Source organism: Dysidea avara, chromosome 1 (genome assembly GCF_963678975.1).
Source record: "Dysidea avara chromosome 1, odDysAvar1.4, whole genome shotgun sequence".
Lineage (NCBI taxonomy): Eukaryota > Metazoa > Porifera > Demospongiae > Dictyoceratida > Dysideidae > Dysidea > Dysidea avara.
In genome coordinates, this window is record NC_089272.1 from 27,164,191 (window position 1) to 27,190,695 (window position 26,505).

Below are 26,505 nucleotides of genomic sequence, written 5' to 3' on the forward strand. Positions count from 1 at the left end.
ATTTTGCTACTGCAATTGAAAATTTTATATTTAAAGTAAAGAATAGACTATAAATGGGCGACACTGACAAATTAGAGAAAAAGAATAAAATAAAATATAAACAACCCCTGACTAAATATGCCAATCAACTGGGAAACTTTTTACCATTCAAAATATCTCTCAAGTGTTGTTTTATATACCTACATATGTATAATATATAATAGCCAAGCTGTGAAATATAAGTGCATATCTCAAAAAGTCAATAAGAGTTGTGAAATGACTGCAATGACATTAATGATAATCAATTTTTTTTTTTAATTCATGTCCAGCTATTTATTGTAACTACTTAGATTTTTAAACCCCTTTAACCCAATAAGTGGTATACTTCACATCCTGCCTGTTTTGGTATATATATCTAATCCAAAACAGCCAAGCTGTAAAAAAAGAGTGCGGCCCTCAGAAAGGCTATGGTGAAAAAAGATGTGAAATCCAAGGTGGCGGCCAAGAAATGGCTGTGATGGTAGGTTAATGGTAAAAATTTTAATAACAACAATTCAGGTGAATTTGGTGCCGCTTGGTCTTGGCACAAAATTCACTTGAATTGTCGTTATTAAAATTTTTACCATTAACCTACCATCACAGCCATTTCTTGGCCGCCACCTTGGATTTCACATCTTTTTTCACCATAGCCTTTCTGAGGGCCGCACTCTTTTTTTACAGCTTGGCTGTTTTGGATTAGATATCACTCCTTTTTGTATTTGTATACCTCAAAGCCGGCCTATGGCCGGCTTTAGGGCTTTTTAACTTGTCATTTTTTCTTTACTACAGGAAGAAGAAAAGATGAAGCAGGGTGATTTCTTTGTAGCTGACCTCTCTGCAAGGTGATCCTTCTAGCTGATCTCTCTACTGGATGACTTGTTTGTAGCTGAACTCTCTACAGGGTGATTTGTTTGTAGCTGAACTCTCTACAAGGTAATTTCTTCTAGCTGATCTTTCTACAGGGTGATTTGTTTGTAGCTGAATTCTCTACAGGGCGATTTGTTTGCAGCTAAACTGCTGAACTCTCTACAATGTAACTTCTTCTAGCTGAACTCTCTACGGGTGGCTTGTTTCTAGCTGAACTCTCTACATTGTAGTTTCTTTGTAGCTGAACTCTCTACAATGTGACTTCTTCTAGCTGAACTCTCTACAGGGTGACTTGTTTCTAGCTGATCTCTCTACAGTGTAACTTGTTTCTAGCTGAACTCTCTACAGGGTGATTTGTTTGTAACTGAATTCTCTACAAGGTAACTTCTTCTAGCTGATCTTTATACAGGGTGATTTGTTTGTCTCTACAGGGCTATTTGTTTGCAGCTGAACTCTCTACATTGTAGTTTCTTTGTAGCTGAACTCTCTACAATGTAACTTCTTCTAGCTGAACTCTCTACAGGGTAACTTGTTTCTAGCTGAACTCTCTACAGGGTGATTTGTTTGTAGCTGAATTCTCTACAAGGTAACTTCTTCTAGATGATCTTTCTACAGGATGATTTGTTTGTAGCTGAATTCTCTACAGGGCAATTTGTTTGCTGCTGAACTCTCTACATGGTAGTTTCTTTGTAGCTGAACTCTCTACAATGTAACTTCTTCTAGCTGAACTCTCTACAGGGTGACTTGTTTCTAGCTGATCTCTCTACAGGGTGATTTGTTTCTAGCTAAACTCTTTACAGGGTGATTTGTTTGTAGCTGAATTCTCTACAGGGCGATTTGTTTGCTGCTGAACTCTCTACGTGGTAGTTTCTTTGTAGCTGAACTCTCTACAATGTAACTTCTTCTAGCTGAACTCTCTACAGGGTGACTTGTTTCTAGCTGATCTCTCTACAGGGTGACTTGTTTCTAGCTGAACTCTCTACAGGGTGATTTGTTTGTAGCTGAACTCTCTACAAGGTAACGTCTTCTAGCTGATCTTTCTACAGGGTGATTTGTTTGTCTCTACAGGGAAATTTGTTTGCAGCTGAACTCTCTACATGGTAGTTTCTTTGTAGCTGAACTCTCTACAATGTAACTTCTTCTAGCTGAACTCTCTACAGGGTGACTTGTTTCTAGCTGAACTCTCTACAGGGTGATTTGTTTGTAGCTGAACTCTCTACAAGGTAACTTCTTCTGGCTGATCTTTCTACAAGGTGATTTGTCTGTAGCTGAATTCTCTACAGGGCAATTTGTTTGCTGCTGAACTCTCTACATGGTAGTTTCTTTGTAGCTGAACTCTCTACAATGTAACTTCTTCTAGCTGAACTCTCTACAGGGTGACTTGTTTGTAGCTGAACTCTCTACAAGGTAACTTCTTCTAGCTGATCTTCTACAGGGTGATTTGTTTGTAGCTGAATTCTCTACAGGGCGATTTGTTTGCTGCTGAACTCTCTACATGGTAGTTTCTTTGTAGCTGAACTCTCTACAATGTAACTTCTTCTAGCTGAACTCTCTACAGGGTGACTTGTTTCTAGCTGAACTCTCTACAGGGTGATTTGTTTGTAACTGAACTCTCTACAAGGTAACTTCTTCTAGCTGATCTTTCTACAAGGTGATTTGTATGTAGCTGAATTCTCTACAGGGTAATTTGTTTGCTGCTGAACTCTCTACATGGTAGTTTCTTTGTAGCTGAACTCTCTACAATGTAACTTCTTCTAGCTGAACTCTCTACAGGGTGACTTGTTTGTAGCTGAACTCTCTACAAGGTAACTTCTTCTAGCTGATCTTCTACAGGGTGATTTGTTTGTAGCTGAATTCTCTACAGGGCGATTTGTTTGCTGCTGAACTCTCTACATGATAGTTTCTTTGTAGCTGAACTCTCTACAATGTAACTTCTTCTAGCTGAACTCTCTACAGGGTGACTTGTTTCTAGCTGAACTCTCTACAGGGTGATTTGTTTGTAACTGAACTCTCTACAAAGTAACTTCTTCTAGCTGATCTTTCTACAAGGTGATTTGTCTGTAGCTGAATTCTCTACAGGGTAATTTGTTTGCTGCTGAACTCTCTACATGGTAGTTTCTTTGTAGCTGAACTCTTTACAATGTAACTTCTTCTAGCTGAACTCTCTACAGGGTGACTTGTTTCTAACTGATCTCTCTACAGGGTGACTTGTTTCTAGCTGAACTCTCTATAGGGTGATTTGTTTGTAGCTGAACTCTCTACAAGGTAACGTCTTCTAGCTGATCTTTCTACAGGGTGATTTGTTTGTCTCTACAGGGTGATTTGTTTGTAGCTGAACTCTCTACAAGGTAACTTCTTCAAGCTGATCTTTCTACAGAGTGATTTGTTTGTAGCTGAATTCTCTACAGGACAATTTGTTTGCACCTGAACTCTCTACATGGTAGTTTCTTTGTAGCTGAACTCTCTACAATGTAACTTCTTCTAGCTGAATTCTCTACAGGGTGACTTGTTTGTAGCTGAACCCTCTACAAGGTGATTTGTTTGTAGCTGAACTCTCTACAAGGTAACTTCTTCTAGCTGATCTTCTACAGGGTGATTTGTTTGTAGCTGAATTCTCTACAGGGCGATTTGTTTGCTGCTGAACTCTCTACATGGTAGTTTCTTTGTAGCTGAACTCTCTACAATGTAATTTCTTCTAGCTGAACTCTCTACGGGTGACTTGTTTCTAGCTGATCTCTCTACAGGGTGACTTGTTTCTAGCTGAACTCTCTACAGGGTGATTTGTTTGTAGCTGAACTCTCTACAAGGTAACGTCTTCTAGCTGATCTTTCTACAGGGTGATTTGTTTGTCTCTACAGGGAAATTTGTTTGCAGCTGAACTCTCTACATGGTAGTTTCTTTGTAGCTGAACTCTCTACAATGTAACTTCTTCTAGCTGAATTCTCTACAGGGTGACTTGTTTGTAGCTGAACCCTCTACAGGGTGATTTGTTTGTAGCTGAACTCTCTACAAGGTAACTTCTTCAAGCTGATCTTTCTACAGGGTGATTTGTTTGTAGCTGAATTCTCTACAGGACAATTTGTTTGCACCTGAACTCTCTACATGGTAGTTTCTTTGTAGCTGAACTCTCTACAATGTAACTTCTTCTAGCTGAACTCTCTACAGGGTGACTTGTTTGCAGCTGAACTCTCTACATGGTAGTTTCTTTGTAGCTGAACTCTCTACAATGTAACTTCTTCTAGCTGATCTCTCTACAGGGTGACTTGTTTCTAGCTGAACTCTCTACAGGGTGATTTGTTTGTAGCTGAACTCTCTACAAGGTAACTTCTTCTAGCTGATCTTTCTACAGGGTGATTTGTTTGTAGCTGAATTCTCTGCAGGGTGATTTGTTTGTAGCTGAACTCTCTACAAGGTAACTTCTTCTAGCTGAACTCTCTACAGGGTGACTTGTTCCTAGCTGAACTCTCTACAGGTGATTTGTTTGCATCTGAACTCTCTTACATGGTGGTTTCTTTGTAGCTGAACTCTCTACAAAGTGGCTTCTTCTAGCTGATCTATCTACAGGATGACTTGTTTCTAACTGAACTCTCTACAGTGTTATCTGTTCATAGCGAAACTTTCTACTGGGTGATTTCTTTGCAGCTAAACTCTTTGCATGATTGTTTCTTTGTAACTGAACTCTCTACAAGGTAACTTCTTCTAGCTGATCTCTCTACAGGGCAATTTGTTTGTAGCTGAATTCTCTACAGGGTGATTTATTTGAGCTGAACTCTCTACATGATGGCTTCTTTGTAGCTGAATTCTCTATTAGGTACCTTCTTCTAGCTGATCTGACTACAGGGTGACTTGTTTGTAGCTGAATTCCCTACAGAATAACTTGCAATGTAATATAACTGTGTAAATTATACATGCAGCTGAATGCTTTATTAGGGTGACTGTTCTATTAGAGTATCTCGATCTCGCATTTGCTGCACGTAGTTTCCTTTCGAATCATAACTCAGTGATTTGTAATCCGATTCTTCTGTACTACTGCAAGAACTTTCTATTATGATTATTCCAGCTACATACTGATTTTCAGCTCGTTGCTCTAAGCGGTTTGCCTGGTAGACACGAAAACTAATAGTTTTTTTATTCATAAAAATCGATCGCGTAATTTTGACACAGGTTGGGTTTTGTGTCATATCTCCATGGTCTTTATCCCGATTGTTTTCAAACCACAAAAAGGCACTCCTACGATGGTTGCTCCATCTACATATTAATTTTCAACTGATTCCTCCAAGGGGTTTACCCTGTAGGCGTGACAGACCTTCGACCTTATTTTACGCAAATAATCGGTCATAACTCCGTGAATGTTCATCGGATTCCTACCAAAGTTGGTACGGAGATCCGCCTTAATGAGCCCTTTAAGTGTGCCAAATGTTAGCCCAATCCGAGCACGCATTCGTGTTTTATGGCGAATTTTGCGAAGTGTGCGAAATGAAGAAGATGAAGAAGAAAAAAAACGAAGAAATTAAAACGAAATTTTGTTCGCTCGTATCTCGGAAATGGCTGGAGCGATTTTCTTCAAATTTGGTATGTAGACTCCCCTAACTGGGCGGCACGTCTCTAGCAAATTTGGTTCCAATCGGATAAGGGATCACAGAGCTACATAGGTGTGAAAATTGCGTTTTCTTTCTTCCTGTTAATATACTCACGGTGTGGCGCGCCGGCTTCTTGGGCCGCACGACACACTATCGTGTGTCTTGATATATACAGTGTACATGTAACTTAAAAGATTAATGTTTACTTTTCTTGTTAGCTTTTTTCACCCAATAAATCACACACAAAACTATGCTGGTAATAACAATCAAAATGAAAAGGCTTCCTGCTGTTCCACTAATGATTCCAATATTCCTTCTGTCATTGCTATGTGCTGAAAAAGTACAATTATTATGCATATAATATATACAATTCGATTGACTGTTTGTATTACATATTGTACGTAGTAAATAAATAAATGTTCGTATTAGATTTAAGCAAACCTTCAAATGTATTAGCTTTGAATGTTGTTCTCAACATTCAAAATTAGTGGAAGAATACATGAGATTAACATAACTGCAAAATTTGAGATTCTTTTAGTAATACTGAACTCACTCTACATTAACTGGGCAGTGACCTATAGATGACTGGATTTGTTGGAGCAGGTATTTAACCTACCAATGCTCTCCCGTTGATCTACCACTGTCTCATAAAGTTGATAATTTTGAACTGCTTACATCAGTTTGTTTAATTGTACATGCATTTACTGAATACACTGTATATGACAGTTTACCTGGGGATTAGGGTGAATGTTTTACTAGGTTGTCTCAATTTTTATGTTTAACAACTGACCTTCTGATAAAGCTACCCCATCTAATAAATCAATAAGAGGTATGGTCCCAGTATTTTATTTCCTGCAGCAAAACTGTTATAAATAAAACTGTTCAATCCGTTTTGTAAAGTGTAAAAGCTAGCTTATGATAGTTACTCAAATTTAACAATCATATATATTTTAGAAATTATTTGATATGTACGAGGCCATAACAAAAATAATATAGAAGGTCACCACTGCTTAATCATCTCAGTGACTGTTCTATAAGAGTATATTTAATACATTTTACATGCTATAATGTTTCACTTTAAACATTATAGCCATCTTATAATATATTATAAGTTACTGTATGCTTATACTAACAATCAATATGATAACAAGTAAAAATTACATATATACTTTAATAGAACAGTCACTGAGACGATTGAGCAGTAGTAACCTTCTGTAAACTGTTGTTGATCTCGCACATCTTAAATAGGTAAATACATAAATTATATTAAATTTGAGTAATCCTATGTTGCTATTATAAGCCTATTGTATTGTAGCTACATGATGTACACCCATAGCTACTATTTCCATCTTGAATTGATGAAAATCACCCTGTATAAGTGCCAAAATAGCAGTTTTTAAACGTTTCTGAACTACTGCTATATATGCTTAAACAATAAATCCCAAAAATTTCACTCTGTCCAAAATTATAATTACAATTTGATGTCCAACATTATTGTGAACAAGTTACCATGCTCCGGAAACAGGCGATATCTGCAATCCCAGTTGATAAAATCTAATCTGCTTATATCATGGGATAACTCATGGATAGCTCTACCAATCACTGCCACACAATACCATATAAGTTGCATAGGAAGGGTAGAGATGGCAGCATTTGAACGAACATTACATTGTCCGAGCATCATTTTTTAGACATTGGCTTTCGAAGGTCATGCAGTCACCAGTTATTTATACATGAAGGTTATAGCTAGGTATTCATACATAATAGTGCCATGAATGATCAGGTCTCATTGCTTTTCTAGGAAATACTGCATTAATTTTGATAAAACATATGTTGGCTAATAATACCTGAGGTACTCTATAGCATATGAATGACATTTCGAGAGTCCTATAGCCCATGTTTTTAACTACCATTGATATTAATATGTAGACAACTACAATCAACATGCATTGTGTGAATAATTTTATATGTGAAGATGTGCATACCCATTATATAATTTTATTATGTAATACATAGTTACAGATACTATGCCCACGAAGGATTTGCCTGACATATGCCTGAGGGCTTGGGCATAATAATTATATACCAGTCAGTGGCCATGGAATAAGCAATACATAAAATAATCCAATAAAATAAATCTATCCACACTTACAACACGTACATTATAATGTATGCATAAGCAAATTTATAATTAGTACAGTATACATAGATGCTGTACCAAATCCAGCAGAATGCATAGTAGTGAAATTTCCACAAACTGGTTCACCAACTTCTGTCTTATAAGCTGCATAAATAGCAGTAAGACAAAAATTGTATGTTGTTCCACTTGTTAGGTTAGTGAGTGCTATTGATTGACTAGAAAAAGTTGCATTGATGTGTGAAATATTTCCAGTAGTAAATATTATATACATAGTAACATCACGGTCAGTTGTAGAAATACTGCACAAAGAGCACTCTAATCCATGGGAAGCATTGGTTAGTACACACACTAGTGTAACAGAATTATGGCGCACATCTTCTTCATCAACAGTTGTTAGTATATTTATTTCTGCAAAAATGCAATGCACTATATAAGTAATTGATATATGTACAAATAGCAAATACTGTTAAAAATTAAAACAGATGCGGAGTACTGTACAGTTAAGATATGTACTCATTCATACTGTATTTATAAGCAACTTTTAGTGGTTGAGTGACAATGTTACAATTTTAATCCAAACTATATACCAATACCCTTTTCTTCTGTTATACATACATACATAAATGTATGTACGTGTACAGTTTAAGTGGAGTATGCATGCATGTATGTATGTACAGTGGAACCTGGGGAAAGGGTGTTCGAATAGTATGTAAATTCGAACTTCCATACACTTATATACAAAGCTTTACTCAACTACTCTAATGAGGCATACACTTGTTGACAAAATACTCTAATTGAGTAGTCAATTTAGTGCTTGGATGATCGAGTGTTCGGTTAATCAGTGTTTGGATAATTGAGGTTCTACTGTACAGTAGAACCTCAATTATCAGAACACTGATTAACCAAACACTAACTACATGTGTTGGGAACACAAGAAGTGCTTGGAGTCAAGAAGAAGAAGTGCTTGTAGTGCTTGTAGTTAGAGCTTGGAATCATCCAAGCACTAACTACATGCATGCATACACACATATGTATGTACTACATACATATGTGTGTATGCATGCATGTAGATTGTGTAATAGGGTTATAGACATGTCCAAAGTTTAGGAATAGGGATTGCTGAATAAATCCACAAATCAAAAAGAGATGGCTGGAAAGATCAACAAGTATTGTGGTTATATCAAATAAACCCAATATTTAACTTTGCCAGCGTATGTACTTTGGTACTTTTGATGACACACGATTCTTCTTGGTTTATGAATTTTTCAGTTTCATAATTGTTGAGGTTCTACTGTACAGTAGAACCTCAATTATCCGAACACTGATTAACCAAACACTAACTACATGTGTTGGGAACACAAGAAGTGCTTGGAATCAAGAAGAAGAAGTGCTTGTAGTGCTTGTAGTTAGAGCTTGGAATCATCCAAGCACTAACTACATGCATGCATACACACATATGTATGTACTACATACATATGTGTGTATGCATGCATGTAGATTGTGTAATAGGGTGTGGGCAGATAAAAAGTTCAGTGTTACAAATCAATTCACTATGCCTGTGTACATGTCTGTGTCTGTCTATCCATCTGTATGTATGTGTCTATGTATGTATGTATGTATGTATGTATGTATGTATGTATGTATGTATGTATGTATGTATGTATGTATGTATGTATGTATGTATGTATGTATGTATGTATGTATGTATGTATGTATGTATGTATGTATGTATGTATGTATGTATGTATGTATGTATGTATGTATGTATGTATGTATGTATGTATGTATGTATGAATGCATGCATGCATGTATGTATGTATGCATGTATGTATGTATGTGTCTATGTATGTATGTATGTATGTATGTATGTATGTACGTATGTATGCATGTATGTATGTATGTATGTATGTATGTATGTACATACGTATGTATGCATGTATGTATGTATGTATGTATGTGTGTGTGTATGTATGTATGTGTGTATGTCTCTACGTCTCTATGTGTGTATGTCTCTATGTATGCATGCATGTATGTATGTACGTACGTAGGTATGTATGCATGCATGTATGAAAATTATGTTATATATATATATATATATATATATATATATATATATATATATATATATATACATAAATACATTGTACACATACAGCATAATTTTCAGCTGCAATACATACAGTACTTATATAAATGTATGTCTGTGTATGGTTCTATTGGCATGACATACAGTGCAGCATTCTTGTAGTGTCCAATGTGGATCATCAAGTTCCATCTAAGTACAGGGATGCATCATATGGATTGCCTTTTATTACATACAATTGTCTGAATTTGTGTAGCTGTTAGATACTCTTACAGTGTTGGCACTGGAGTATTATTATTATATTATTGTTATTATTTACCACTACTGTGAAACTTGCTCAGTGAAGGTTATACACAGATGTACAATACAACACAATCATACAATTATTGTGCTATCAAAGTAATTATCTAAATTATACTTAAAATTATCTAATGAGTTGCAGTCAATCACGGTGCTGGGTGATTTGTTCCACGTGGAGATTGTGTTTGGGATGGAAGAATATTTGAAAATGCCTTTTCTACAGGATAGCTGAATCAGTTTGTGGCAGTGATGGCATCTTGTTGATGTTATTGTTGATGGTAAAGTATATTGATGGTATGGAAGTTTTGCAAGATTGTTAAACATTTTATAAAACATATTATGTAACTGAGCTTTCATTCGACGGACTTCTAGTGGCTTCCAGGAGAGATTTTGCGGTACATATGAGACACTGTGAGTGGAATCATAAACATTACATACATATCGAGCAGCACTCCATTGGACTTCCACAATATTGTCTATAAAATATTGTTGCCAAGATGATCAGATTGTACAGGCATACTCAAGTTTGGGTCTAACTAGTGCTTTGCATGCTAGTTCTTTTGTGTCAGCTGATAAAACTTTGATGTTCCTTTGTAGTAATCCTAGCATGCTATTTGCATTTGCTATTTACTCATTAACATGTCTGATATTGACAGTTGTTTGTACATGGTAATAGAGTATCATAAAGTGAGTATTTATTGGGAAGGTACATATTGTGTTTGGGAGGGGGAGAAATGTATGCAGCAGCACTTTGTTATGTTAAACTTCATCTGCCATAATGAAGCCCATTCAGCAATTGAGTTGCAGTGGCGTAGCTACACTGGGGCCCACTGGGGCCTATGCCCCACCGTCAGCTTTCTAGGCTCCACCGTCAGTAAATGTTCTAAGTCACGTGATTCAACGCACTGCAATTTCTCACAACGCTACCACGCAGATTTTTATATGAAAATCATCATTGCAGGTACAATTCCTTGTTATTTCGCTATTACTAACATCAGCGGACAAAGAAAATAAAATTCCATTTAATTCCCATTATCATGTGATCGTGAGTTCAAATTTGAGTGAGTTGGAGGAAGGTGTCAGTAAAATGAGGCTGTACGCACTGTGATTATATCAAGTCAAGGTGATAACATACTACTCTATGACAGGTGTTGAGTGAGGTGTTCTTCATATCAAAACATTTGTCAACTTTTACTATACATTGTAAAAATCTGTAACATAAAAACACGCAAAAAATTACACCGACTGCTAAATACGGTGCCATAACTTTCACATACGTTCATTTACGGAGATCTACTATAGCTCACCAGAATCCTTAATCAATGACGATTTGAGTGGTATATGGGAATTTGTGAAGTAACTAAGAGAAAATGCAGGATAGAGCCTTGTATCGCTAGATTATGTGTTCAGGTACGTAACAATTTAGCAGAAAAACCAGTTTTTTAGTATGTTTTGCAATGTAACTCCGTACAACAATTAGTTAGGCACTTACTTCAGGAGGATTCTTAATCAGCAAGTGTTGATACGTAGAATGATACCAAGTTTAGCAAATTTGGTTGACGGTAACACATTGGTTTTCCCACCCGAGTAATTAAATTCACCATAGGAAATTGTATGGGGCGTGTATTATGTTGTAATCAACAGTAACTAACTGTTACTATGGTAATGATAGAGGGTTACTTCGGGCAGAATCGTGTAGAGCAATTCAAGGGCTTTATTTTGTTGTATAATGTCCTGTAGAGATTATGGGTGCTAATGGTTGCTTATTTGCATTTTTTGTATTTAGTATAAAATCCATGTATTTGGCATAGGGGAAGAAATAATGGCTGCCGACAAGGTTTTCAACCAACTGGTTTGACTAAGTAAGCTATGAATACCAAAATGACATGGAGTTGATTTTAAGCTATTTTATTACACAATTCATAAGATGTAATAGTAAAACTTGATGTTATGCAAAATTTTGTTTAGACCGCTTCGGTTTACAATTCCCAATAAAATGTTTTGATATGTTGATAGAAGATGTGCAATAGGTTTAATAAATGAAGTATTCCTTTAAATTCCCACTGCAAAAAGGTTGTGAATAGTGAGCTGATAGTGATACTAATAGTGATTGGAGATTGGACCTATGATACTAACGAGATTGTCGAGATGATGAGGCATGTGCTATTACACATTCCTTTTAATGCCCGCTATAGTTTAGCGGATCTCCAACACTGCAGTGCTGATGTGTGATATGTTGCTAGCTAATTAAAAGTTGGATCAAGAGTTAATCCATGAGAGCTGTGGAAGAAGAAATTAGGTAAAATTACATGCTGATCGAGCAATAGCGTGGGTTGTAGTGTAGATTAGCTGCAGAAACAGCAATGTAGCAGTATATTTAGCTAGCTAGGCACAACCATGCACTTTAATAAGATTTCTGTAAGAGTCCATAGTGAGATGGACTCATGTGCGTGTAGGTATAATTGCATGGGAGGACTTGATGTGAAGGTGTGCCCCACCTTGGCCCTACCATCACTAAAACTCTAGCTAAGCCACTGTTGATATCCTGTTGTAATTAGTCAGCATCATCTATGGTGAATGTTTGTTTGTAGATAATATAGCTATCCACAAAATCAAGACATGGTAGTGTGTCGTGCGGCCCAAGAAGCCTGCACGCAACACCCATGTGTATATTGACAGGAAGAACGAAAACACAATTTTTGCACCTCCGTAGCTCTGTGCTGCCTTGATGAAACAAGACAATTTTTGTTGTGGACATGCCCTCCAATTTCAGTACTCCACATTCCAAATTTGAATGAATTCACTTCAAGCATTCCCGAGATATGCGGCTTCAAAAATTGGCTTAGTTTCTTCATCTGTTTTTTATTATTATATTTTTATTATTACTTTTCTTCCTCTTTTCGCACACTTACAAAACCTGCTATAAAACGTAAATGCAATATCCGATTGCCTTGAAATTTGGCACACAGAACGGGGGGAGGGGGTATAAAGGCACATCTCTGTGCCAACTTTGGCTGGAATATGATAAACAAGCAAAGAGTTATTAGCGATTATTCACGGAAAATAACACCAATATGTTGTCATGCCTACAGGGTAAACCGTTTGTGGGAGAAGCTGAAAATCGGTGGGTGAATAGGTTAACTATTGAAACTCAAACCTTTTGTGGTTTGAAAGAAATCGAGCTAAAAACCAGGAAGATACAACGAAAAAACCAACAGTGTGTAACAATTATGCAATCGAGATTAGCTAATAAAAAGTAACTACTTTCCATGCCTACCAGAAAAACTGCTTGGGGTAATGCTTTGAAATTCACTGCACAGATGGAATATCATCGTAGAAACGCTCTTCAATGGTGTAGAAGAATCAGACATAAAGCCACGGAGTTACAACACGAAATCAAACTTGGTGTAGCAAGTGGGAGATACTCTAATAGAGCAGTCACCCTGATAGAGCAGTCACCCTTAAAAGAATTCAAGAGATCAGCTAGAAACTAGTAACATGTATAGAGATCAGCTACAAACAAATCACCCTGTAGAGAGTTCAGCTACAAACAATTCACCATGTAGAGAGATCAGCTAGAAGAAGTTACCTTGTAGGGAGTTCAACTACAAAGAAGCCACTATGTAGAGAGTTGAGCTACAAACAAATCATCCTGTAGAGGGATCAGCTAGAAGAAGTTACCTTGTAGAGAGTTCAGCTACAAAGAAACCATCATGTAGAGAGTTCAGCTGCAGACAAATCACCTGTAGAGAGTTCAGCTACAAACAAATTACTCTGTAGAAAGATCAGCTAGAAGAAGTCACCTTGTAGAGAGTTCATCTACTAACTAGTGACCCTGTAGAGAGATCAGCTAGAAGAAGTTACCTTGTAGAGAGTTCAGCTACAAACAAACCACCCTGTAGAGAGATCAGCTAGAAGAATTTACCTTGTAGAGAGTTCAACTACAAAGAAACCATCATGTAGAGAGTTCAGCTGCAAACAAATCATCCTGTAGAGAGTTCAGCTAGAAACAAGTGATCCTGTAGAGAGATCAGCTAGAAGAAGTTATGTACCTTGTAGAGAGTTCAGCTGCAAACAAATCACCCTGTAGAGAGTTCAGCTAGAAACAAGTGATCCTGTAGAGAGATCAGCTAGAAGAAGTTACGTACCTTGTAGAAAGTTCAGCTGCAAACAAATCACCTGTAGAGAGATCATCTAGAAGAAGTTACCTTGTAGATAGTTCAGCTACAAACAAATCATCCTGTAGAGAGATCAGCTAGAAGAAGTTACCTTGTAGAGAGTTCAGCTACAAAGAAACGATCATGTAGAGAGTTCAGCTGCAAACAAATCACCTGTGGAGAGTTCAGCTACAAACAAATTACTCCGTAGAAAGATCAGCTAGAAGAAGTCACCTTGTAGAGAGTTCATCTACTAACTAGTGACCCTGCAGAGACATCAGCTAGAAGAAGTTACCTTGTAGATAGTTCAGCTACAAACAAATCATCCTGTAGAGAGATCAGCTAGAAGAAGTTACCTTGTAGAGAGTTCAGCTACAAAGAAACCATCATGTAGAGAGTTCAGCTGCAAACAAATCACCTGTGGAGAATTCAGCTACAAACAAATTACTCCGTAGAAAGATCAGCTAGAAGAAGTCACCTTGTAGAGAGTTCATCTACTAACTAGTGACCCTGCAGAGACATCAGCTAGAAGAAGTTACCTTGTAGCGAGTTCAGCTACAAACAAATCACCCTGTAGAGAGATCAGCTAGAAGAATTTACCTTGTAGAGAGTTCATCTACAAAGAAACCATCACGTAGAGAGTTCAGCTGCAAACAAATCACCCTGTAGAGAGTTCAGCTAGAAACAAGTGATCCTGTAGAGAGATCAGCTAGAAGAGAGTTCAGCTTCAAACAAATCACCCTGTAGAGAGATCAGCTAGAAGAAGTTACCTTGTAGATAGTTCAGCTACAAACAAATCATCTTGTAGAGAGATCAGCTAGAAGAAGTTACCTTGTAGATAGTTCAGCTACAAACAATTCACCCTGTAGAGAGATCAGCTAGAAGGACTCACCTTGTAGAGTGTTCAGTTACAAAGAAACCACCATGTAGAGTTCTGTAATGAATATAATCATGTATTATATAAAATTATATAATTTGTACATTTATTGATAAAATCAGAAATATTTAAAGTATTTAACATCTGCGTCATCTTTTCTTCTTCCTGCGGAAAAGAAAAAAAGATAAGTTTAAAAAGCCCCAAAGTTGGCCATAGGCCGGATTTGGGGTATACAAATACAAAAAGAAGTGAAATCTAATCCAAAACAGCCAAGCTGTAAAAAGAGTGCGGCCCTCAAAAAGGTTATGGTGAAAAAAGATGTGAAATCCAAGGTGGCGGCCAAGAAATGGCTGTGATGGTAGGTTAATGGTAAAAATTTTAATAACAACAATTCAGGTGAACTTTGGTGCCACTTGGTCTTGGCACAAAATTCACCTGAATTGTCGTTATTAAAATTTTTACTATTAACCTACCATCACAGCCATTTCTTGGCCGCCACCTTGGATTTCACATCTTTTTTCACCACAGCCTTTTCGAGGGCCGCACTCTTTTTTACAGTTTGGCTGTTTTGGATTAGATAGTCTTATACTGCTATTACTTATGTAATCTGGCAAGTCATTTATGTAAACAAGGAAAAGTACAGGACCCAAAACAGTCCTTTGTGGGACTCCTAAATTAACAGGGATTGAGGATGAACAGGTATTGTTAAGAACTACTTGCTGGGATCTTTCAGTAGATCCATTGGTGCACTCTTCCTTGTATGCCATACCATTGCAACTTATACAGCTGTCTTTGATGTGGAACAGTATCAAAGGCCTTGGCAAAGTCTAGTGATATTAGATCAGTTTGGATGTCACTATCATGATGTAGAGATAAATCATGAAATAGGGAAATAAGTTGTGTTTTGCATGAGTGATTGTGTCTAAATCCATGTTGTCGTTCATTAAGTACGCTGTTTTCTAGGTGTTTTGTGATATATATATATATGAGAAGACAATATATGTTCAAATATTTTAGATACAATGTTAGTTAGAGAGATAGTTACTGGGTTGGGTGTGATCACCTTCCTTATATATAGGAGTTACATTTGCATTTTTCCAGTCACCTGGAACAGTACCAGTATCCAATGAGTAAGTAAAGATTGTTTTTAGGATAGGAGCGGTAGACTCAGCAGTAATAGCAGTAGACTCAGCAGTATTAATCCGAAATTTATAATTGCAACTATTATAAATTTTATAGAAAAGTGATAGTCTAGCATGGATTCAACAAAATTCCAGCCTGTGATTAGAGAGTTTCAGAGACACTATTATATATAATAAAATATTATGGATTAAATTGTTTGTTTGTACAACACCTGTGTAATGTGATATTGGGCTTTTCTCAATGCTTTGTTACAGATAGGACTGCCGCAGTAATTTGATACTGACATACATTTATAACAGTCATTCATTTTTGTGCTCCAGCAGACAATGCTTAGCTAGAAAGGCTGTTATAACTATTGTTATGTAATTATGCACACAATTTTCATTGCATTACAAATATCATTTAGCACCTGAATAAGAGAAATCATTAGTTTATTATATGCATAGGGAACGATGAACAAGATTTGTGTGCGATAATAGTTGAAAGTGGGTAACTACGTAATATTTTTATGAATATGAATATGTTAGGCATCCAAATTTGAATTACATACATATGTACACAGCTTTTACTGTCTGTATGCATATGCAAATTATACTTGTGCTTCTTTTGTGCCCTACTGTACATATATACACAAAATATCTTTACCATTAGTAGTAACTTCCTCGGTAGATGAAGCACCAATTCCAGCAGCATTATAAGCAGCTAAAGTAATTGTATACAACGTGTTAGTTCTATTTCCAATTGCAGTGTAAGTAGTTTCATTAATAGTATTGTTTCTGATCATCATTCCTCCAGTGGACACAGTTACTATATACTGAACTGGACCACACACTGGATCACTGAATGGTTCAGACCATTGAGCCACAAATGAAGTTGATGTAATCAGATCAGGTGGAATGGTTAGGTCTGCTATAATCCCTGGTGGACCTAAAGTATGTAATTGAAAAAAGATGACCATAAAATTATAATACTGATTCACAGTTACTGTATACAATAAATGGAGCTTTGTTGAAATGACCTCATTCTTTCAATGAACATTTTTAACTGTGGTTGTGTTTAATTTTATTATGTGACTGGATTTTGGAAAAATGATCCAAATCGCACATTAGAAGTTTCAGAATATAAATAGTTTAAAAAACAGCATAACTTGACAAGGGTAGCAATTATACATATCAAGACACACAGTAGTGTGTCGTGTGTCCCAATAAGGCAGCGCGCCACACCATGAGTATATTGACAGGAAGAAAGAAAACACGATTATCACACATATGTAGCTCTGTGATCCCTTATCTGATTGGAACCAAATTTGCTACAGACGTGCCTACCAGGAAGGGAAGTCTACATACCAAATTTGAAGAAAAGTTTCCCAGCCATTGCTGAGATACGAGTGGCCAAACGTTCATTTTAATTTCTTCGTTTTTTTCTTCTTTTCGCACACTTTGCAAAATCTGCCATAAAACACCAATGCATACTCCAATCGGGCTGAAATTTTTACAAATAAAGGACTCATTAAAGCGGATCTCAGTACCAAGATTGGTAGGAATCCAATTAACATTCACAGAGTTATGACTGATTATTCGCATAAAAGAAGGTTGAACTTCTGTCACGTCCACAGGTTAAACCCCTTGGAGGAATGAGTTGAAACTGCTATGTATATGGAGTAACCATGGTAGGAGTGCCTTTTTGTGGTTTGAAAAGAATTGAGATAAAGAACCATGGAGATATGACACAAAACCCAACCTGTGTCACTATAGTTTCGTGAATAAAAAAATTATTAATTTTTACACCTACCAGGTAAACCACTTAAAAGAGTGAGCTGAAAACCAGTATGTAGATGGATTATATAATCATCATATAATCATCATAGAAAGTCCAAGGAGTAGTATAGAAGAATTGGAGTAAAAGCCACTGAGTTATAATGCCAGATCCAAATACATATACAGTAGCAAGTGCGCAATTGAGATACTCTAATAGTACAGTCACCCTATTAGAGCAATTTAGTTTGTATGCAGTTCACCTTACTTACATAAATTATATATTTACTTCATTGTGTTCTATTATTACAATAATGATTGTTTTTATTCATTTGATGCTGTTTTTGTTGTTGAAGAAAAAAGCGCAGGACTTCATAGCTACCAGCAACTGTATACACTGTAGATAAACTGGATACTGCCTGAATGGAGAGTTCAGCTACAAACAAGTCACACTATCAGGAGTTCATCTAACCCATGAGAGTTCAGTTACATACCAGTTATCTGGTTAGACAAACAAGTCACCCAGTAGAGAGTTGAACTGTAAACAAATCACCCTGCGGAGAGTTTAACTACAAACAATAACCCTGTAAAGAATTCAACTACATATAATCAGTAGAGAGTTCAGCTACAAACAAGTCATCCAGTAGAGAATTCAGCCACAAAAAGTCACACTGTAGACAGTTTAGCTACAAACCAATCACCCTGTGCAGAGTTCAGTTACAAATAAGCCTCCCTGTAGAGGGTTCATGCATCTTGTATAGAGAATTCAGCTAGAAATATGTTACCTGTAGAGAGTTCAACTACAAACAGGTCACACAGTAGAGAGTTCAGCTACAGAAAGTCACATTGTAGAGAGTTCAGCTACCAATAAGTCACCCTGTATGGAGTTCAGCTACAAAGAAATCCCCCTCTAGAAAGTTCAGCTACAAAAAGTCACATGTAAAGAGCTCAGCTGCGAACAGGTCTCCCAATAGAAAGTTTAGCTTCAAACAAATCACTCTGTAGGGAGTTCAGCTACAAGCTAGTCACCCGGTAGGGAATTCAGCTACAAACAAGTCACCCTATAGAGAATTTAGCTACAAACAAGTCACCCTATAGAGAATTTAGCTACAAACAAGTCACCTGTAGAGAGTTCAGCTACAAACAGGTTACCCAGTAGAGAGTTCAGTTACAAACAGGTCACCCTATGGAAAGTTCAGCTACCAACAAATCGCCCTGTAGAGAGTTAACCTACAAACAAATCACCCTCTATGGAGAATTCAGCTACAAAAAAAATCATCGCGTAGAGAGAACAAATCACCTTGTGAAGAGTTCAGCTACAAACAAATCACCTGTATGGAGTTTATTTACAAAACAGTCACCAAGTAGAGTTTTCAGCTACAAACAAGTCACCCAGTAGAGAGTCCAGCTACAAACAAATCACCCTGTGTAGAGTTCAGCTACAAACAAATCACCCTGTAGAAAGTTCAGCTATAAGCTAGTCACCAGCAGAGAATTCATTTACAAACAAGTGATATAGTAGAGAGTTCAGATACTTCTGTAAAGTAACTACAGTAATATAACTAGTTACATAACTGTAGCAATTTGAAACAAGGATTAACTGTCCAAAATTGCAACAAGTTGTATAGTTACATTCTGTCAGCCTGTTGAGAAATGTTGATTATATAAAAAAATGTATGTTTAACTCTACAAAATCTTTACATCTTGTTTCTCCTTCCTGTAGTAAAGAGCAAGACAGGTAAAAAGAAGCCCCAAAGCTGGCCTATGGAGTATACAAATACAAAAAAAGTGATATCTAATCCAAAAAAACCAAGATGTAAAAAAAGGTGTGGCTCCCAAAAAGCCATGGTGAAAAAAGATGTGAAATCTAAGTTGGTGGCCAAGAAATGGCTGTGATGGTAGGTAAATGGCAAAAATTTTAATAATGACAATTCAGGTGAATTTGTTTCCAAGTCTTAGTGAAACTTGGAGGAAGTAGTACAAATTCACCTGAATTGTTGTTATTAAAATTTTTGCCATCTACCTACCATCACAGCCATTTCTTGGCCACCAACTTGGATTTCACATTGTTTTTTGACCATGACTTTTTGGGGGTCGCACCCACGTTTTACAGCTTGGTTGTTTTGGATTACATTAAAGTTACTTAAGAGATGCATCAATCTATTACCTTCCAGACCACTTTCAGTACTTGTAGCTGCTTGTAGAGTTTCCTGCCAAATAAAATTTAAAATCTGAGCAGTTGGATGAGCAAAGTAGTATTACGAGTGCTCACAAAGGGGAGGAAGGTGGGGGGTGGCGGAGTGGGCAAGAGATAGATTTTAAAATGGAGGCAGACCACGATTGGAGTCCAGACACAAGATTACAGGGTTGTGCTGGCTTCTTAGTGGCTGATATGTAGCAAATTCAACAGAAAAAATGTCTGGCAAAAATTATCAAGCCATCCACTAGTAAACTACTGATTCTTGCCAAGCCAGGCCCTTCACAAGGGCCAGAAACTGCCATTTGAGCTCTCCACACCACCCAGAAAGATGTCTGTTAAAAACAGCCTCGAGTAGTTTGAGTAGTACTCAGGGTCAAAACTAGTAGTACGATATTGTAGGTGGTGTTATTTTGATTTTGCCTGATGTGTTATTGGATTGGTTTTGTAAAATCTGATCACATATGTGACTGGGCCTGTGAAAATAAGGCATGTGGGAACATGATTTTTTGCTAACTCTTTCACATTTTCATCACTCATAACTTTTTATACCATTATGATATAGCAATGTAATTTTCAGTGCTTAGTAAGCATGTAATTGGCTTTATGATGCAGGTTACAGAATGTGAATATTCAGTTTCAGCACTGAGATGTGACCTGTATAGTGATGGGGTGTAGTTTGTGCCCACATGCCCTGTTTTTGCAGGCCCAGTCACATAAAAATGTAGTTTTATGGAATTGTGTTGTATATGGTTTGTGAGATACTGTATGATGGTTTAAAACATACGTACAAATTGGAATCTTCATGAAATTCAGTATTGCAAGGAAATAATTACACATAATAGTTAGACGTCAGGAACCAGGGTTCTACGGGATTTAGAAAACTCGAAGACCCTGGGCTGTAGCGCCCTCACTGCACTTGGGCGCTGCTAAGGGCCTAAGGGTTTTCTAAATCATCCCGTAGAACCCAGTGGTTCTTGACGTCTAACTTATTTAGACTACAACTCGTTATTGTACCTTGAGTTGACAGCTGCTTGTAAACGAGAAACATGTAGTTAAATACTAGAAACAAGCCCTCTACACCTCCCTATGTGGCGGGACCTCAGCATGGTTGTTGCTACCTATTTAAACACCCATGCTTTGCCAATGTCACAGGTGCGTAGTGTTGGGCGATATTGCATTTTCAGTAATCTAGATATTTGAAGCCAAATAATCTAGATTTTCGATTTAATCTCGATATTTGTAACAACTACAGGTGCGTGCTATATGTTTCGAAGTACTGGACTACAACTCATTGTTGCTGTTGTTGTGCCTTGACAGCTACTTGTAAACAAGAAATGTAGTGTTGATTACTACAAACAAGCCCATTACTCCTCCCTCTAATTCAGCATGGCTGTTACTAACCATTTAAATGCCCATGGGTTGCCAATGTTACAGGTGCATAATTATTGTGTTTCGTATCGCCTCAGAGTGTGGTCTCTATTGAACATGAATTTGGCACTATGGGATTTAGACACCACATTTTCAGCCAATCAAATTTCAGAATCAAACTTGTTGTAGTCTAAATAATAGTTATACGGGCACAATGTGGAGTCCATGAAATTTATAAACCCGAAGGCCCGGGCTGTAGCGCACGAGCGAAGCGAGGGCGCTACTAAGGGCCTGAGGGTTTATAAATTTCATAGACTCCACATTGTGCCCGTATAACTGCTTTAGACTCTATTTCACATTACACTCAGATTACTTACCTCATCCACGGCTGTTTCTGCTGTAGACTTGGCAAAAGCGGCTGGTTTTCTTACGATAATACTAGCGCCATGGCAACTATACCTCGAACTATACGTCCTCACGTGACAAAATAATTGCGCTCGTTAAATCACTACACGTGAACAACGCATAGCGATTGGACAAACCGGATTTTGAGCATATGTTATATTGTGCGTGAAGGCGTGGAGTATATTAGAAAACAAGGTGGAGTATATGAGATTTATTACCCACCCAAAACAGCGTAAATAGAGTCTAAATGCAGTTAGTTAAATTTGCATGTTAGGTGATGATCCCTTTCTTTGTTTAAGCACTGATATAATAATGATCCCTACTACGTAGTTTGTAGCTAAATTCTATTATAATTTTTCCTTGCATTTATTTGTTAACTTTTTGTACAGATGTAGCATAATAGTGAACTTCCATTACTGTAACACTGCATCAAAGGGGAGAATATTATAGCCTACAATCAATCTGCTATTATTGGAGGGATGGTGTGATAATGGTTGATGATTACCATTTCATTCTTACATGATTGGATACATGAAACAATGTTGTGCTATTGTATTTATTATTCATTTATTTAGTTATTTATTTATTATTAAACTGGATAGACAACATTGCTGATACACCCAGGAAAACCATAAAGGACCATTATAATTCACAATAATTATTAGATTAGGTAATTTGATGTTATATTGAAATATATAGTTAATGAATCGGATGCTACTGTAGCTGGTGGTAATGTATTCCATTCCTTAATTGTTCTGGGGAAGAAACTGTTCATATATGAATATGTTCTGGTAAACGGATGTATAAAAGAGGATTGGTGATGAATTCTTGCTTGAATAGGACGTGTTTGGTAGTATGGTGATACTTGAAGTGCGATAAGGTTATTGTTAGCTTTGTAGAGTAGAGATAGTCTTGACTAGCTTTCTTGCATCTCTCTTCCAAGGCAATTGTTGGAGCATTGATGTTACTGTAAATCGACACCTTGTGTTGTCAGCAACAAGAAGTGGGATACAAAGGAGGAGGTAAGTCCATGATGAATATATGTGACCAGATTTGCGAAAAGGGGTCTTCCACACACATCTATTTCTATGTACATACTGCAGTATGCCAAAATGTACTTGTTTGGCTGAAGCAACATGTAACAAAGCCTGTAGCCTTAGCTGTTAGTGAGTTATACTTGACTAATATGTTGATTAGTCAGTCAGTTGAAAATTTCCACTAAATTAAAATAATAGCACCTTATTGGAAGCTTTTTGAGTACTACTTTTGGCCTATGTAACTGATACAACTGCCAAGGTACAGTGTATGTATGTACCATGAGGATACCATATTGTGAAGTTAGTTTCTGGTAATGCAGTTTTTTTTTTCATGTGAAAGTTCCAACCTTCAAAATCCGATACTGCTATAATGTATGATAACTTTGACCAGACATGGGGCCAAGTACATTTAAAAGTACTTAAGTAAAGTACAAGTACTTTTGAATTTTCCAAGTACAAGTACAAGTACTCCAGCAGCAATCAAGAGAGTACTTAAGTAAAGTACAAGTAAATGCTGGAAGTACTTAAGTAAAGTACAAGTACATTTTACTGTAGTAAAATATATGCTGTATTCAGTGTATTGTAGCATGTAAGTGTGCCTAGGGGGGGGGGGGGGGGGGGGGTTGGTTTTTGCCAACTATTCTCTCTCTTAAACTCTTAAAACGCACTGACTTGAACAACAGCATTGGCGACATCATTAATCATGGCAACATTATACACAGTAAGGTTGGGGAAGGCAGTAGAAGAATCGCAAGAAGTTGTAAACTGCACCTTCATACAATTTTGATATTCTCATTGTACACCCACTGTGTACAAACTATGTACAATGTTTGCAGTACTTACAAGTACTTACAAGTACTTTAAGTACTCAAGTACATACAAGTACTTAGCAAAGTACTTGTATGTACTTGAGTATAAGTACAAGTACATTGGGGAATTTAAGAAAGTATTTAAGTAAAGTACAAGTACTTTCAAATCTGTACTTAAGTGTACTTAAGTATAAGTACTCATGTACTTGGCCCCATGTCTGACTTTGACAGTAAAAAAGATTTAAAGGTAAATACATGTACAGCTACATACCAACTTTGTTGTGAGTCTTTTGAGTTACAATCAACACACTTCAGCTATGATGCAATAGCTACCATCATTCATATAATATCTTGCTTCACTACTTTGTATTGCTAGAAAATTCTATATATACTTCATTTTAAAATTAATAATATTGTAATTGTATGTGTCACTGTGACCGCTTTATTAGAGTACCTCGATTGTTTTGAATGAACTACGTATTGGAGTAAGGGGTGGTGTGCCATATATAGTCAAAGTCACAGCTGATTACAGTTAGATCATTCAGGGCAGGTTCATGGGGTGCACTGATTGCTAAATGTGAGGCATGTGTTCTGATTCTTTAGGGATGTGGTAGGATCAGCGATCACGTATTCCACCTACAGTGACTTAAGGGGGAACGATACTAATTCCTATGGCTTCACGTGTAAAACGATGGTTTTCGTTGATCTCTGCTTGCTTTCTTCTCCCATTTCTATCTGAATCAGATGTGTTCATGGTATATACATACAAGTATAAGAAAAATTATGAATTTTAAATTAGAGTAGGGACAGTGTATAGTGCTGCAATAAAAAGTACTGAAACAAGCTGGATCAGAGTAGTACATAATGTCCAAATACTGTAAAACAATAAGAAGTGAATATCCCTACTGTGCTACACTCAATGCACAGTAGGGATATTCACTTCTTATTGTTTTACAGTATTTGGACATTATGTACTACTCCAATCCAGCTTGTTTCAATACTTTTTATTGCAGCAATATACACTGTCCCTACTCTAATTTAAAATTCCTAATTTTTTCTTATACTTGTTTGTGAAGTTTTTTTTTGCAAGTTCATGACCACTAAATAATCTGCTTTTCACAAAACCAACCACAATATTTAAAAGAGTTAATCACAGCACTATTATACTAGATTATGACTTATACAATAACAACTAATCAGTGGGTATGGCTCTAATAGATAATAGATGTGGATTCGTGCATATATCTACGGACTGATGAATGGACGTGGCTACCATATGTCTACAGACAGTAATTTACATAAGTGGGAGTGGATTCATGCATACCTACAGACTGATGAATGGGCATGGCTACCATATGTCTACAGACAGTAATTTAAGCAAGTGGGCGTGGCTCACGCTATGACGTGTAGTAACACATCCACATTTAATTTAGCCCGTGGAGTCAGACCTGAATAATCTGTAAAATGGGACCTGGATTACCCGACTCAGTTTAACATTGTTACTCAATAAACTATATTTATTGACTTACACATTGCTATATAGTTCACTGTGAGTTGCTCTCTCTGATCAATATCAACAGCGAGTCGCGTAAGCGTGTGTTCAAATAGTTTGGTGCAACCGGCAACGATGTGTATTCAAATAGTTTGATGCAATATACACTGGTAGATGGAAGCCGTACTGTGGTCTATTAACACTAGGGATGCGGAGATTATGCTGGCATAATTTCGGGCATAATAGGTATGTGTGGAAATCAGGAATTATGCTAGCATTTTGAGGTGATTATAAAGCTTTAACAGTAGGAAAATCTGCAGATTGCACAATTCCGTTAAAAAAGATCGAGATACTCTAATAGAGCAGTCAGAAACTCTAATAGAACAGTCATTGAATATTATTTACTCTAATAAAGCAGTCATATTGAAATGAAATTCTCTAATACAGTAACCAGCTAAAGAATTCAAGACTATTTGAAGCCTAAACATCAATGAAAATGGTCTGATACAGCAATAAACTGGCATTATTAGCCAATTATGGTGGCATAATTTTGGGAATAATGGGCAATTCTCAAAAGCATAATAGGTGATTTTTTGAGCACTGCTCAAAAGCATAATGCTCAATTTTTGGAGCATAATAGCCTCATGCCTAATTAACACTCAGCGGTAGAACCTTGACTGATGGCCATGGTAAAGAAGGATAAAAGGTAAGACAATAGTACAAGGATTGCATGATTATCAATATACCGAACGTTGTTTCTTAAGCAAACTAGAAACGTTTCTGCGAAAGAATTAGGGCTGTAGCTGTAGCTGGTTTTCCGCTATGCTTGACTGAAGACGTCAGACAGGCAGGCAGGCAGGCAGGCAGGCAGGCAGGCAGGCAGGCAGGCAGGCAGGCAGGCAGGCAGGCAGGCAGGCAGGCAGGCAGGCAGGCAGGCAGGCAGGCAGGCAGGCAGGCAGGCAGGCAGGCAGGCAGGCAGGCAGGCAGGCAGGCAGGCAGGCAGGCAGGCAGGCAGGCAGGCAGGCAGGCAGGCAGGCAGGCAATAGAAAATTCTATTGAATAATTGTTTTTAAAAACTCTGTAGCAACCTGACGGAAACGTTTCAGGTCAATCTGAAGACACTTTTGGGCTTGGTTTTACCCAACCAATACTGTCATGTCATTGTGAGGAAAAATCGCAGCAGGTTTTTAGGTTATATCATGGATCGCCACCACACCTTCAATGTCCCTACTATACAGTACTATCGTACTGTATAATATATAATAAAAATCATCA

General features: G+C 37.1%; 1 protein-coding gene across 1 annotated transcript in view; it reads right to left on the minus strand.

The window, feature by feature from the left end:
* Positions 1-7,578: 7,578 nt before the first annotated feature.
* The window catches only part of LOC136260632 (uncharacterized), a 40,263-nt gene continuing 21,336 nt past the window's right edge, over positions 7,579-26,505 (minus strand). The window contains exons 3-4 of the mRNA XM_066054444.1: positions 16,811-17,092; positions 7,579-8,013 (exon numbers count right to left, since the gene is read on the minus strand). Of these exons, the coding sequence (XP_065910516.1) occupies positions 7,628-8,013; positions 16,811-17,092 (668 nt within the window). The 3' untranslated portion in view covers positions 7,579-7,627. The remainder of the gene's footprint in view (positions 8,014-16,810; positions 17,093-26,505) is intronic.